This window comes from Chaetodon trifascialis, chromosome 3 (genome assembly GCF_039877785.1).
Source record: "Chaetodon trifascialis isolate fChaTrf1 chromosome 3, fChaTrf1.hap1, whole genome shotgun sequence".
In the NCBI taxonomy this organism is placed as follows: domain Eukaryota; kingdom Metazoa; phylum Chordata; class Actinopteri; order Chaetodontiformes; family Chaetodontidae; genus Chaetodon; species Chaetodon trifascialis.
The window spans coordinates 1,296,598-1,313,074 of record NC_092058.1 but is presented as its reverse complement, the minus strand read 5'-3'; the positions used below and the strand labels follow the sequence as shown (position 1 = coordinate 1,313,074).

Below are 16,477 nucleotides of genomic sequence, written 5' to 3'. Positions count from 1 at the left end.
GTCCCCCCTTCCCTCACCCATCCATCCAGCTCTCTGTCTTGCAGTCGCTCAGTATCGTTTCTCATATCCTTTGGCCCTTCGTCTCATGCTTCACCTCTTTTCCTCTCCAGCCCCCCACCTCCTTTCTCCCCCTTCTTTCCTTTCCTTCATCCCTCTTTCCCTCCAGTAAAGTTACTCATCCCAGCCAAGAAGTAGTCAGAGTCAGGTTAGCTGTTTCTCCCTTAATGCTATGCTAAGCTAACCAGAGAGCGAAGGAGCACATACTATACTTTGACGTAACTGAAAGCCTCTTCTGCACGAGGCACTTCCTGTTTTTGAGCTGGACACTGTAACGTGCAGCGACGCCAGACGAGACGAGCGAGTGAAATGTCTCATTACGCTCTGTTTCCTGACGTTTCCTTCGTTTAATTGGTGACTTTAATCAAAGACTGCTGGTGTCGTCGGAGTCAGAGGTGGTGCAGTTTCCAGTGCTGACGGCAGTTTAAATGTGAGGATGGATTTTAATAATTTCACTGCTTTTCTATTTTTCCAAGTGACTTTGAATCCATTTGTTTGTTTTTGCGAAGAACTCGACTGAACTGGAGCCATAGCGGACTCCCAGAGAGCCGACTGTCCCACATTTAATCTCACCATGACACTGTGCACAAAGCATCTAAACTGGCTCTGCTGGCCATTCGCTCGCTCCCACACTGACAAACTGGGTGTTCCCCTTCACTCTTCCTCCTGCATGCTCCTCTTCCTCCTCTCTCCTGCCTCCCACCATCATGAGTGAGATGTCGTCCCTCCGCTGTCTTCATTACTCTTCATTTACAGCAGGGGGAGGGTGGACGGCCGTGCCGTTCGACTGGATTACTCTGTTCTGCTTAATTAGAGAGTCCTGATGCCAGGGACTGTGTGTGTGTGTGTGTGCGTGTGTGTGTGTGTGTGTGTGTGTGCGTGTGTGTGCACGGACACTCGTATTCCTCACATTGTGGGGACTCGCCATACTTGTGGGGACAAAATGCAGGTTCCCATAATACAAATCTTTAAATTGTAGGGTGAAGACTTGAGTTAAGATTAGGTTTAGGCAAGGAGTGGTTTTGGTTAGCGTACGTCTGCAGGAAATGAATGTAAGTCTGTGTAATGTCCCCATAAAATATGTATACAAGACTGTATGTGTGTGTTAGCTTGCATATCTAGGTATGTGTGTAATTGTGTAAATATATTATGAAGTTATGAAGAGCTACAACCTGGCATCAGTGCTTTTATTGACTAGATAAAAAGGGACTTATTGTGTGTGTGTGTGTGTGTGTGTGTGTGTGTGTGTGTGTGTGTGTGTGTGTGTGTGTGTGTTTGTGTGTATTTGTGTGCATTTGTGTGTGTGTGTGTGTTTGTGTGCGTTTGTGTGTGTGTGTTTGTGTGTGTGTGTGTGTGTTTGTGTGTGTTTGTGTGCATTTGTGTGTGTGTGTGTGTGTGTGTTTGTGTGTGTTTGTGTGCGTTTGTGTGCGTGTGTGTGTGGTGATTCTGTGCCAACAGCCTCTTCAGAAACCTGGCATTGTGTGAAAATGTAGCCTTGAAACACTGGATTTCACTTGCAGCTCATTAGAGAAAGTGAAAACCTTGTTTCACTGTAATTGTGGGGTCCCAAGACCAAAAGCCCACTGTGTGTGTTCAGTCCAACAGCTTTGTGGGGACCTGTGAGCCGGACCTCATAATGCTGGTCTTTAAAGAAAAAAAATGTTAAGGTTTAGGCAGGTTATGGTTCGTCTCCAGGAATGAATGTAAGTCTATGTAACATCCCTAAAAGTGTGTGTGTGTGTGTGTGTGTGTGTGTGTGTGTGTGTGTGTGTGTGTGTGTGTGTGTGTGTGTGTGTGTGTGTGTGTGTGTGTGTGTGTGAGTGATCTGTCACTTGAGTGAGGGAGCAGGTTGGTGAATAAAGAAGAGTAATGAGAGGAAGACGCAGCGTATAAATCCAGTCTGACTGTATATCCGCGCTGTGGTTTGTCCTTGAGAGGCAAATATCCATTTAAATATTCATGCTTCCTGCTCGGCGAGCCGCGCTGTCGCACAGAAACACTGGAGAAAGACAAACTTTGTTTTTCTTCTGCGTTTTCTTCCTCGTCTTTCTCTGCAGAGGTGACACCTCTGCTAGTCTTCAATAACGCCGTCATTTCATGAGTTTGTCTCTCAGCTGAAGTTTCTTTGCAGCGTCCTGCTTTGATTTTAAGTTGTTTGAATGTTTCAGGCATCAGGTATTGCACACTCAGTGGCCACTTAATTAGGTACACCTGTACACCTGCTCGTTGGTGCATGACTGATTGACCCAGACTTTACTGATATACTTGATAAGGCATATTACTATATTAAGTACAATATTAGCAAATCCTTGTATAAAACCTAAATTATTCATCGGATCTCTGCTGGCTGGCTCACTTTCCTTGGAGGCCTCTGATTGGCTCAAACTTCACAGGTTAACTTGAGATTCCCCTGACAGACAGAGGGAGGCGTCGCTCTGTGGATTCATGTGCAGCCATCTTCAGACTTCGTCTCTGAGGACAAACATTTCTAAAATAATTTCTCCCTCCTGAATCTGTTTGCGGGTTGTTATCTAACATTTTTCCAGGCGAGCGGGGAACTAAACTGAGTAAATTTAGGCTCATTAAAACACCGCGCAATGTTGTTTTGTTGTCGAAAACACACCGGAAGCAGTTCTGTGACCTATTTTGAGCCTCATTCCCTACTGTAGTCAAAGAAAATCTGAATCTCATCTTTTCTCACATGTTAATATTTTCTATTATTGATAACATAAACATATTAATATAATGTCGCAGGAACTAACAGCACGCTGTGACACCCTGACTTCCTGTCTTCATCTGCATGTTTGGATGACGATGATCTCGGCTTCAGCACAGCTCTCCTCTGGGAAACCTGCTCTCTTTAAAGCTGTGGAGCACTCTGGTATTCACGTCAGGCGTCGCATACATTAACACCGCCCGTGTTCTGTATTCAGAGAGGTGGATGCAGAACATTTGGAGGTATAGATCCACAGGTTAAGTACTCATTTAGCTGCAGCGAGCCACCTGATTGCAAATGTATTGTAGAGCCAGAAGTGTTGAGGGAGGAGTCAGTCCAGCAAACTGCGTCAGGAGGTTGAGAAGGACCAGAACAGAGTCAGCAAACCCTGGAGAGGTTGGCAGGTTTCCATAAGTGACGTCAGACATGTTTAGTGTTTCTGATGAATCTTATTCTGAACAAGACTTTGCATTCAAGCCCTAATTAGTTTGTTTGTTTGTTTGTCTGTCCTTAATCCTCATAGTTCTCCTTTTCAAAGGCTTCTTTTTCTTTCTCTCAGTCTCATTGTGGAAGAAGGTCAACAAACATTCTTTCCTATTTCTGTCTTATTTATATATTTTGCACTTAATTGTAATATTTCTCTGCCTGAACACTGGCTGCATGTCGACTGTCAGTCTTTTTCTTTCGTCTCAGCGTCCCTCTGGTCCTCCACCTCAGCCTCTCTCCTTGTCTCTTTATTTGCATTCGTTTCCTTGAATCGTCGGGAATGCAGAGGACAGATATTCCATAGGGAAGCTCCACACTTCCAGCTTCAGCTTCACAGACTGCTGACAGCTAAAGATGTAAACGTCAACATGGCTACCATCGCAGCAGGCAGCCAAAAATACAAAACACACCTTCAGATATTTAGCTTGCCTTCTAAAAATAGGTGATGTGACAGGAATCGACATGCAGGGCGACGAGTTTCCACCCGTGTTGGAATCTGCAGTGAAGACTGAGATGAAAGCGGCGTAACTGCAGCAGAAACAGAGCGTGCTGAGCTGCTGGATGCAGTCGATTTTCCTGCTGATGTGGAGTGTGAAGATTAAACGGCGCTCGCGCTTCCCGTTCCCCAGTTTTCAGATGATTTCCACAGTATTGCACTGCTCTCTGATTCTGCTGTAATTAGCAGGATACATGTGAGCCGTCTTTGAAGGGTTATCGTGGATTAATAGGAGATAGAGGCGACATGAGGAGAGGATATGCAGGATGAGGGTGGGTGGTGGGGTCTTACCTCTTCACGTATTCTCTTCACTGTTTCTCCTTTCTGTGGAAAGAGCAGAGACACCAAGATGAGCCTTTTTTATGCTGAGTGTCTCATTAAAATACGGACTACAGATTTATTACATGAGCGGTTACATGAAAAGGAAACGTGACTGAACAACAAGGCAGGATTACACATTTTGTCCCCAGATTGGACTTTATGTTGTTGCTGCGTGGTTCTCATACGGTGGACCGATGGTCAAACAAACACAGGAGACGCTGTTCATGTCCCGCCTGAAACCGAAAGTCGGCTTATTTTAACTTGCATAATGAACTCAAGTTAGCGAACGCATGACGAAACCAAACTGACACGATAAGCAGGTGATGACAACGGTCCGGTTCGCTGGTCAGACGTGTCGTTTTGAGGGTTGTTTAGTTTAAATGTGGAACCAATAAAAAGGATAAATAAACAGTCCGACATGCTGGACGTTTCATTCGTCAACCTACACGAGTACGGACAACATCGTCTCAACATCAGGCCCCATTCATCTGGTCTGATCCTATAAGTTAAACTGGCTTACTCAGCTGGAAGTGAACCAGTCGAAAAGAGTTTTATCTATAATTAGATCCGAATTACTTGATTCTTTTCGGGAAACTTCTGAAAATTAACCCCTAAAATAAATGATGAGCCAAACTATTCCGAACTGCAGAGGAACGGTCTGACATTACAGGAGACGAGAGCGAAAGCTGGGGAAACAGAAATGACTGCAGGTGAGTGTGATGACTCAGAGCTTTCTGCCTGCCAATCAGCAGCCGGCGGGAAGCCTCGCAGCAGCTTCAGCCTCTGCGGATGCTCACAGGTATGACAGACTGTTACTGTGACACATGACTGAACAGAAGGAAGCGCTCAGGAAAGGAGTTCCCGCGGTAGATAAACTGAAACAGTCATTGCGTGTTGTGTTTGCTTCCTGTGTTTGACTCGGGCCGAGCTGTGTAACACCATCTCATTGTGACACCTGCGCCTATCAGACCAGCCTGTTTAAGGCAGATATGAACATCAGTTCTGCTCCGGCAGCCTCGTTTAATGCGAGAGGAAACCCTGGAGAGCAGCTCCTGTGGTGCGAACGCAGACTGACGCGACCCGGCTAGAACTGAAACACGCTGATGGGATTTTCATGGCAGACGCTGCGAGCTAATAGGCCACACACTGAAAACTACGAGGACGAGGAAATCTAAATACACGCTGAAGGAAATCAGCCCCAATCATGAGTTAGTGAATGTGCTGCGAGGGCAGCGGTCATTATCGCACTTCACTCAGCTGTGATATATTTGGAAAAAATCCTGCAGGGGTTTATTTAACACGTCCACAGTTAAATCGACTCGCCTCCCCGGGGAGCAGCTCCTTTTCACTCGGTAGAGATTGGAACGACATGGCCTGACTGGAAATCTTACACACTATTGATGCATATTTCATGGCAACTTTAGGGCGTTGTAGTAGGATTACATTGAGCGTTATCTTGAGCTGCATGCCAATTTCATAAAACCATAGTCTGAAGATGGGAGGACTCTCAAACGCATAGCTCATAAACGAGGAGGATTTCCTCGTGTCAGGGCTACTGAGAAGTTATTGCATATTAAACTGTTTTCTAATGCCACGAGAAATAGATCTTTTTAATGACATGATGATTTCCACGGTGCCTTAATTTGTTCTGATATGAAAACCATGAGACCAGCATACTCGGCTGTACTTGGAAGAACTTGAAGAAAAACGGGGAAACAACTCACCTTGCCGATAATGCTTCCGACTTCCTGTGGAGAAAACACAGGAAGATGTTATTATCATCATCCTCAGACACAAAACTCTCTGTACAGACAGCTGTCTTAATCTGTTTTCAAGTCTCTTCTTAGAAACAGTATTTTGTCATTGCCTCATTTCATGAATTACTCCCCAAATCTGCTTTTTCAGGCGGTAAATATGCACAGGAAGTTGAAACCGATCATAAAAACAACTTAATGTTTCCTCTCAGGGTCACTCGTATGGTTTATTTATTTATGGTTTTTGTTGTTCATGGTCACATTTTTGTCATTTAGAACAGGAAAGACCAAAATTGTACAGAAAAAACCCAATAAAATAAAAAATAAATAAATAAAATAAAAAAAAAAGTATTTATCACCCATATTGGAAGCAGCACTTTCAGTCTGTAAATAATGTACATGTTCAGAGTTAAACTCTTTATTTTGACCCTTCTGTGCCACTGTGCCATAGTTTTTTGGTTTTTTAATACTTGCTGGTTGTAATGACTTAATTTCTCCGGTGGGGGATCAATAAAGTCTTATTTTGTCTTGGTTCCTTCTGAAGCAGTAAATCTTAAATGAAATGTCATTATTTTCACAGCTGCTCTCTTTACAAACGCTGCTCAAACAGGAGAAAACAGTGCATTTGTTGGGGACTATTTTCAGCGGCGGATGAATCCACACTTGGCGTTGTAGTGAGTGTCTGTGGTTCTGTGTGTGGGGGACTGAGTCGTTCAGGAGAATCAGTTCATTTTTGGCCTTCGTGGGATTTGTTGGCAGTAAGAACCATGTTGAGCATCTCTCACCTTCCCATGCATGAGGAGGCGCAGCGTGAGCGTGACTCCCACGGCCCCGTCTCCAAACTCCTGTTCACAGCTCATGGTAGTGGTGGTGGTGGTGGTGGTGTGGTGGGTGGAGGTGTGGGTGGACTCTGCCGCTGGGAGACGCATGAAGGTCCGAGGCCCCGAGGCGAATGGAGCTTTCCAGAACACCACAGAGAACCCTTTGGAGAACCCGGGAGGAACCCTTGGAGAGCCCTGGAGCTGTGAGGGGGTGAGGGGAGGCTGGGTCCGGGGGTGGATGGTGGGGGTGGTGCTAGGAGCTGGTGTCAGGGGCGAGTTCAGTCCAACTTGTCAACTGTGTAAAAGACAGATGAGAAATAATGTGTGAAAGTCAGCAGGAGCCCAGAAAAGGATTCGCTACGGGGTCTCAGAGGGGTCAAAACACTGACATCACGCTCACACACATTGAGACGTTTTTTTGTCTGAAGTAACTCGACTTTGAGGATGTAAAGTGAATCAGTCACATGGTGTGATTGAGAAACCAGTTCAGTGGAGGATTACATGTCCATATTTATGAGGAAATACTGGAGGAAATAATACATGAATATAAAGTATTTTATCAGAACTATAAAGTATTTCATCAGATAGCCAGAGGATGTAAAGGGAAGAACTTCCTGCCTTAAATGTGCTGATGCACAGGTGAATGATGATGATGATGATGAATGATGATGATGTGCTTTGCTTCTGTTGCCTTTGTGTTTTATTAACACTCGTTTTGTCTTCATTATTTTCATATGTTCAAATAATAATCTGAGTAATTGTAAAATAAATATGGTCTTACTCCTTTACATACCTTCTGCTTTTCTTCTGTCATTATTAAAGTCCAGTATGTGGAGAAAAAGGCTTCACTTTTGATAAAGGTCACAACATATTAGGATTATTTCATGTTTTATATGTTAAAATGGGCTGAGCATGACCAAATATTGATGTAAAATGTAGTCAGACAAAGAAATGCACAGTGCGTTATCCACAGAGAGACATCACTGACTTATTTAGATCACAGAGAAGAAGAGCGACGACAACTTTTACAAAACTCAGATAATAATAATAATAGGATGGGATGGAGGTAAACGCTGCTCACATCCAGAGAAGAACACGATAATACATCATTTCTGAAGCGTTTGAAATCAGGTTTATCAATATTTGATCTGTTAAGAGGACCTGAAGTCTCAGAACATCTGAGGTAAACAGGTGATGAGTCATTCAGTCAGCTGAAGCCTCACGTCGGAGCTTCAGGTATTTCTGTTTCAGGCTTTCAGTGCTGAGGCTTCAGGTTAGAGAGCAAAAGTCCCCACAAGGCCAGTAATAAACACCAGTGTGTGTTTGAGTGTTGGCCAAGCACAGAGCTAGTGTGTGCGTGTGTATGTGTGTGTGTGTTGTAGTTGGACTGGTCGTAAAGCGCCGGCTCGTTGGGCTCCATAGCCACGAGGCGTTCGAGGCTCTTCATTGATTCAGCATCCTGAGCAGCAGCAGCAGCGAATCGGCTCCGCCGCAGTCAGAGGTGTGGAAATTAACATAATTTCTCAAGTGTCAGGAGCTCGTCAACAAGTCAGCGCCGTAATTTAAAAATTAATTGGGAGCTCTGTTTAAAAAGCTTAAGGGGTTGAATTAAATAAGCTTTTGGACGTGGAAACGCCGCTCGAGCGTGATGATGCTTAACATTTCCTTTCACTGCAAACGACCTGCAAACAGAGAGAAGCAGCACAGGAGAGCAGACTGCACACTGTGTGTGTGTGTGTGTGTGTGTGTGTGTGTGTGTGTGTGTGTGTGTGTGTGTGTGTGTGTGTGTGTGTGTGTGTGTGTGTGTGTGTCATGGACGTCATCACATGCACATGTTGTGCTCTGATAGTGTGTGTTTTTACGGGTCTTTGTGTCAGCCAGCACCCTTCATGGTAGAATAAAGAGTGTGTATGAAGAGCTGCTTCATATAGCAAACATCTGTGTATGCGTTGTTGTTTGCTCTTAAGTGTGTGTGTGTGTGTGTGTGTGTGTGTGTGTGTGTGTGTGTGTGTGTGTGTGTGTGTGTGTGTGTGGACCCTCACATCTCATAAAAAATACACTCTGAACCAAAGTAGGTCACAAACGCGATGCAGGCTGTCTGGCACGCTAGACGAGCAGCGTCTCATGACGATGCAGCGCACAGAGAAACACACACAGGGAGGCTGGTTTAACTTCAGAGAGGCGATGGAGGAAGAGGAGGAGGAGAGGAGCTGGGTGGAAAGACGAAGGAAGGAGTGATAGAAAAAACAGGGCAGGATGCTTCATACGACCACCTGATCAGTGCTTGAAACGGCTGTCAGAACAAGTGTTTCATGGTTTTCAGGTGAATTCAGGTACTTTAAACACGTCACTGCATGGGAATTTATCCTGTGTGTGTGCGTGTCCTTGTGTGGTGTGCGTGTCCTTGTGTGGTGTGGTACTCTGCTTGGCTATTTGTGTGCATTGGAGTGTGTGTGTGTATGCTTGGTTGCATGAGTGCATCGATTTGAAAGGATGCATTTGCTTTTTTTTCTGGAAGTGTGTGTCTGCGTGTGTGTGTGTGAGTGTGTGAGTGAGTGAGAGAGAGATGCAAATACAGATCACATGAATTATTGAAACTCTTTCAGATGCTTCAGCATGGGTTTAAAACCTGGTCTACTCACCCCCCCAGTCATATTATGATCACACACACACACACACACACACACACACACACACACACACACACACACACATTTAACATCCCCATGGACCTGTCCTTGCAGAAATGGACTCAGGGGAATGAGCCATGAATCAGCCATGCATGAGGTCAGCACTGTGTATGTGCGTGCATGCGTGTGTGTGTGCGTTTGTGTGTGTGTGTGTGTGTGTGTGTATGAACTTGTATTACTGATGTTGTGGGGACAGTCAATAACATTATGGGGACTTATCTCTATGATGACCCCCAACAAGCAAATCAGTCAGTTTCAGTGTTTAAAGTCTGTGTTTCGACCAATCAGATGGTGTCACGATTAGTCTGTGAAAGCAACAGATTTGTTAATCAGCCTCAGCGTCGAGGCTTTCTGTCATCTCTGTATCGTCTGCAGTGACTGTAAACGTTGGAAAGACTCAGTGTGCTCTGACGGCTTTAAGCTAACAGCTGCTGGTCGGAGCTCCACAGACTCGTGTTTTCTTGGATTATTTTGTTGGTTATGGTGAAACTGGAATCAGGCTGAGGTTGAATTTCTTCATGTTTATGTGCATTAACAAGTGTGACGTGACGTGAACCTTTGAGCTAAGTGTTCGAAGGATGTTGACACTATTGAATTCTTGTGCATCCGTACTTCATACTCTCAGGTTAACGATGGAGAGCCATCAGTCAGGTGACGTCAAATTCAGACGGAGGGCAGGAAGTGAAAACAGCAAAGGACGAGATGAAGGGAAGTTCTTACTGAGCTGGTTTAGATTAAATGATGACAGAAAGGTACAAACAGAACATCAGATCATATGTTGGATGTGACTCTTACGTGATGAAGACGAGCGATTCTTCAGCTGAACTGAAAGATTTGCTGCTGTTAGCGGTTGATACCAAAGCACTCTGGGATGACTGTCGTTTGGTTTGTTCAAGGCTACGTAGCTTTTAATGTCCTGTGGATTAACGAGCAGCAAACGTTCAGCGTTACGGTTGTTTGCTCGGTTAACGGCTCGCAAAGGTGCACTGAAACGCCACTAGAGATGAGGATCGTCTCAAAACAAGACAGGGTACGTTATTTACATTCAGATGTCTTATGTGAAACTGTTAACGCTGATTTAACAAGTGTTAGTCGTGTGTTAACGCTGCTCTTAATTAGCATTGCGAGGAACACCATGATAATTTGAACAATGTTAACATGGTACGAAGGTGTGTTTCATGTGATTCATGTGATGATTCATGAGCTCTGAGCTCTCAGGTGTGCTCCCTCCCTGCCAGGTCACAGTTTACACTGAGGACTGCAGTTTTTCAGCAGTCGATGGTAGGGTTGGGCGGTAATCTGGTAATAAGGTATCCCGCGGTATCTAAAAATAGCAACGGTATCAGTTTCATTACCGTCATTAAAAAAAATGCTGCGCATATAGGTCTATAGGGGTCGAACATAATTGTAGCATCGTCATAACAAAAATGAAGTCAACTCCATTCAATGTATCTGGTTGAATTTTTACTCGAGGAAAAGGTGACTGTGCAAAAGTACATGCTACAAAAAAATTAACCTGAGCAGTTTTACAGATGTTTAACACAGGTATGTCCAGGCGCTCATATGGGCAGAGTACCGTTATCTCGTCCAAACATACGTAGAAACTCCTCTGTTAAAAACACTTTTTCAGCCTTTTTTCTGCTTGCTATTGTTCTTAGCTCTCATAAAAAGACGAAATGCAAATAAAATAGTAAAATCAGACTTCGGGCTGCTCAGCAGAGTCCTCTGTGAGCGCTCTGCTCCTTCATGAGACAGAGCGCTGAAACTAACTGCGTGGTTACACCGGTCAATAGCTCAGCGACCTGCCCACATTCACCATAGCAACACCAATGAGGATCCAGCAGGAAGTAACCCAGAGATAGGTTATTGCATGAAGAGCGCTCCCTCCACTCTAGAAACCCCCTCCTCTTTATGTAAACAAGCAGGACCTTCGTGATTGATCTCAAACTAATGCAGAGTCATAGGAGGAGACATTAGCAGCATTTTTTTGGGCTGGTATATAACTTTTGACCACAAAACAGCAAAGGTAAAACATACTTTATGATTTAGTTTTTTTTTGTGGTACTCTTTGGCTGCTAGCTCGCCAAGTTTTCATCACACAGCGAGGAGGCAGACATACAAGTTAGGACTGGTGCTTCTTCGTGTGAGCATTGATCGTCTGAACTGCGCGCATGTCACGCTGCCCTGCAAAGGGATTTTTAATTAGTTACGGTAATACCGTATACCCCGGGAAAATGTGGGGAAAGTTTGACGGTAACAAAATTTGGATACCGCCCAACTCTAGTCGATGGCCATGAATAAGATCCAGGACTTGTCTTCTGAATTGTCCTCTGGCACATCGACATGCTGTCTTCATCTTAATGATGACCAGTCTCCCAGCGGACTCATCAGCCGAAGCAGCCTTTCATGTCAGTGTCTCCACAGAAAAAAGTCAAGGAAACTGTTGTGAGAGACACGAGCAGAGAATAAGAGCGAGCCTGCGAGGGCATGAATACAAAAGAGGCCAGAGAAGAAGAGAGGAAGATGAACGTGGAGGAAACACAAAGAGAGAGACATGAAGGAAGAGACGAGAGACGACGAGTCAGAGGACAAAACAGGAACAACGCGGTCTGAATGGATTTCACGGCCATGTGCTAAATCACTGTGTTGGGTCTGATTACCAGGTGGGCAGCCCTGATTGATTCTGGCCGGCAACAACTCATTCCTAAAAACTGATTGGATTAAACGCCAAGCCGACAACTCATTCCTTAAAGCTGATTGGATTAGAATGGCTGATCTCAATCATGTCACTGGTTAACGGTCAGCAGCTGTGTCATCAACAACAACAACAACAACAAGAGAAAAAGACCTTTTGAAGTACTTCTACTCCTCTACACTTCAGAGGGAAATCCTGTACTTTCACTACATTCATCTCACTGTTGCTATAAATCAACTGCCTGCCAAAAAAACACTCACCACACTCGACACCAAACGGTTGGTTAGCTAGCATTAGCATTAGTGTTAGCTGAGGAGACCTGAACCCATGATGAGCACACAGCGAGCCGCTGACCTCACATCAGCAGTGTCGTAGCTGAATATAAATCTCATAGTGGATAAATATAAATAAAAACAGCTGAGCGCAGCAACGATGGCTACAGGGAGGAAAGACGAGCGTATCATCATGTCATGATGATACGCTAGCTACACGGCTAGCTAGCCACAAGTTCCTCAGTGAAGAGTCACAGCATAAACTGCTGTATGAGGTAACTGACAGGTTTGAGCAGACTTACACTCTGAACTTTAGCTCTGACACGACACATCGGCGCTCTCTACGACCGTCTTTTCATTGGCAGACATTCACTGGCCAATCAGCTTTTTCTGGCCCCTGGCCATCAGGTCATTGGTTAAGTTCAAGCCTGTAACACTCAGCTTCAGTGTGAACAATCTAATAAAGTCATGTAGAATCAGAGATCAGACACGTTTAATACTTACGAACGTTTAGTTCACCTGTAACTGAGTATTTCTACACTACACTACCACTATTAATACTTTTACTGAAGTAAAGGATCTGAATACTGTCTGAATACAAAACACTTCACTCTGCTGAGACTGTAAACGTGTGTTCTCGTCTGTGTGTGTGTGTGTGTGTGTGTGTGTGTGTGTGTGTGTGTGTGTGTGTATGTGTGTGTGTGTGTGTGTGTGTGTGTGTGTGAGTGAGACTAACAGCATCAGACGATGATGTCATGGCATGGCGGGATAGGGAGAGAGAGAGTGACATCACTGCCTGTGTGTGTGTGTGTGTGTGTGTGTGTGTGTGTGTGTGTGTGTGTGTGTGTGTGTGTGAGAGAGAAAGAGCGACTGACATCACTGCCTATCTATGTGTGTGTGTGTGTGTGTGTGTGTGTGTGTGTGTGTGTGTGTGTGTGTGTGTGTGTGTGTGTGTGTGTGTGTGTGTGTGTCTGAGGGAGGGTGACACCAGTCTCTATTTAAAGACAACAGAATCTGAAGAGGAAGAAGAGGAGGGACGAGGGAGAGGGTCTTAAAGTGAGGAAGATTTAGAGAGAAGAAAAGATAAAAAAAGATTTGAATCTGAAATTTCACTGAAACTCTGGTTAACAAAGAGAGAGTGGGCGAGAGACACCGAGCAGACTAGGGGGGGGGGGGGGGGGGGGGGGGAGGTCTCCATCCTGCTGATGCTGCTGTTAATCACTGTAATTACAAACGACGGGCTAATGCTAGGATGCTACGGCTAACACTGTGATAGAAGCCAGAATGCTAACGCTAAAGATGGAAAGCCTAAAATAGAGAACAGATCTGCAGACAGCTGACAGCAGAAAGATAAAGTTCCCGTCATCCAGCGGCCATGACTCATGTCTGGCTCAAAGAGTCAGCGTCAGTTAGCGGTTCGACTCCCGTCGAGCTGAAGATGGAGCCGCAGGCCTTCAAGCTTCCTGCTCATTACAGCTCCTTTGTAACTGGATTTCTATTGGCTGTGATAAAAACTGCACAGCGTGCTGCTGATTCTTCGATTGGGAAACGATTCTTGATTCTTATTGGTTCCAGGCTCTTATGCCAGTGCTCCCAGTATCACTGCATTAAGACAGTTTGTCTAACTGGTCTGGATGAAGCTTACAGTCAGAGAACACGTTACAGCCTCAGGAGAACATCGTTATACACTGACTCACCTTTCGGCCCAGTCAGCCAATCAGAGGGCGGTGCTTCACTGAGCTAACACGCTAACTTCATTCTCTGTGTGATGAAGAATTAACAAGCTTCACCTGCAAACTTATTACGAAATCATCCTCCAGGCATTTTTTAATTGGGTCTTTTCAAAGGAGTCATCGCTTCGTCATCACACAGGTGGTCACCTGAGGCAGGTGCAGCGTCACGCGTGCTGGAAGGTCACATGTAACACTGACAGACTGTTCAGCGAGGCTCCACCTGTCTGCTGGAGGTGACTGGGTGTTTGTCCTCGTGGGCTGCCATACTCACCTGCACCTTTCTGTTTACTTTAACATCCAATCAGCCGTCACTGCACACAAAGCCGTTTGGGTCTGTCCAATCAGGTTCCACAGGACATCCTGTCGGCCAACCCAGTGTAAGGCCAAGCTATTTACATAGTGTGTTTAACATTTACCCGCTGTGTGTGTGTGTGTGTGTGTGTGTGTGTGTGTGTGTGTGTGTGTGTGTGTGTGTGTGTGTGTGTGTGTGTGTGAGAGAGAGTGAGTGAGAGAGAGTGAGTGAGTGAGTGAACATACTGCTGTGTTTATACATACCATCCTGGTATGTGTGTGTGTTTATGTGGCAGGTAAATGACAGGAGTGACCTTGTCATATTTAGTCATTGCTGACCACACACACACACACACACACACACACACACACACACACACACATATATATATACACACCAGCCTTGGATATATAAACACACCACACATATATAACCAGAAGCCCAGAGCATTATGTGAGCACAGCTGAAAAACACGCACGCACACACACACACACACACACACACACACACACACACACACACACACACACACACACACACACACACACACACACACACACACACACTGGCATGCGTGCGCAGGCAAACACACAAACTCAGACACAAATAGAGCGAAAAACATGTGCTGCCTGCACACACAGACAGGCCTGCCAAAACCACTTACACACAGCGAGGCTTACAGGACACACATACAGGCACACACACATGCGCACACACACACACACACACACACACACACACACACACACACACACACACACACACACACACACACACACACACACACACACACACGCTCAGAAAAGGCTGACTCCGTCTGGCTCACACAGTCACAAATGTAGCTTGGACATGAGCATATAAAAGGATATACACACACGTGACTGTCCACACAGAGACAGATGCAAATAAAAGCTTACGCACGCACGCACACACACACACACACACACACACACACACACACACACACACACACACACACACACACACACACACACACACACACACAGATCCATACATGCACAGCATCCACACTGGTTTGATTCCAAGTGATTAGAAAACAACAGAAGCGTCAGTGAATTAGGGATGGATGGTGATGAAGATGAATGGTGTCTCCTCAGTGACACGAATACATACATCGCTTGCATGCATGCACACACACACGCACACACACACACACACACGCACACACGCACCAGATACAAATCCAGTTTGCCTCCTCTGCTGTCAGTCAAACAGAAGTCGACATCTTGGAAGGAGAAGTTTGCACGAAGCTTGTTTGTTTCTGAGCGACGTGCACACTGTCATCACATGTTTAAATACCCGCCGCCACGTTCCAGTAACTTCTGTGACCCTCGGACCACTGAAGCTGACCTGAACCCTCCCAGCGAGCCTCGCCGCTCCACTGAGATCGACGCCGCCTCCTTTCAGCGCTTTGAGACGGGAGATACGAGGTTTCCCCCGGCCGACGGCGTCACGTTACACAGCCCTGCGGCAGCCTGCGAGGCTTAGTCATAAATCGCAGCCCCGACTGAACCGTGAGGATGCATACATTTATTCTGCACGGTAATTGTGGAGCGGCGTGGCGTTCATGTGACTGTGTGAGAAATGGAATAATCTCCGTTAACGTTCAGTGTGACTGCAGGGAGAGGCATTCAGGTCAGGAGAGGGAGGAAATGAAGCCTCTGACACGTATTGTTCGGCTTGTTTCAGCGCTGGCAACACGCAGCCATTTAACAGGGAAACTGCTTTAAAATTCAAGCCTGCAGACACAGCGACAGCCCCAATCCCACCCTGAGCTGCTTTTGGAAAGTCTGCAGCAGAGCCGAGGCGAGCCACGGAGGGCGAAACTGTCCCCTGATGGACGAGAGGACGCAGTGAGAGACACGCAGGCTGAATGACACAAAGACATTCAAAGCAGTGGAGGAAGTGAACACATAGTTCAGGATTTCATCACTCATGTTGTACGTTATTATGAGTACATCTTTAAATCAGATTAATCATTGATTTATTTCTTCTTCTGTTTCTTATTATACTGTAATGTGCCTCTTTTCATTCTGTCTGCTTTGAGTAAAAGCACGCCCTCATTGTCCCTGCGGGGACATTCACATGTTACAGCAGCACATGTTAGATTAAAATATCAAAGA

The 16,477-nt window shown here is 45.4% G+C and overlaps 1 protein-coding gene across 1 annotated transcript in view; it reads right to left on the bottom strand.

Annotated features, from left to right (window-relative positions):
• Positions 1-16,477, bottom strand: part of pcbp4 (poly(rC) binding protein 4) — a 98,927-nt gene that overhangs the window by 40,326 nt on the left and 42,124 nt on the right. The window contains exons 3-5 of the mRNA XM_070959944.1: positions 6,616-6,946; positions 5,801-5,824; positions 4,047-4,079 (exon numbers count right to left, since the gene is read on the bottom strand). Of these exons, the coding sequence (XP_070816045.1) occupies positions 4,047-4,079; positions 5,801-5,824; positions 6,616-6,759 (201 nt within the window). The 5' untranslated portion in view covers positions 6,760-6,946. The remainder of the gene's footprint in view (positions 1-4,046; positions 4,080-5,800; positions 5,825-6,615; positions 6,947-16,477) is intronic.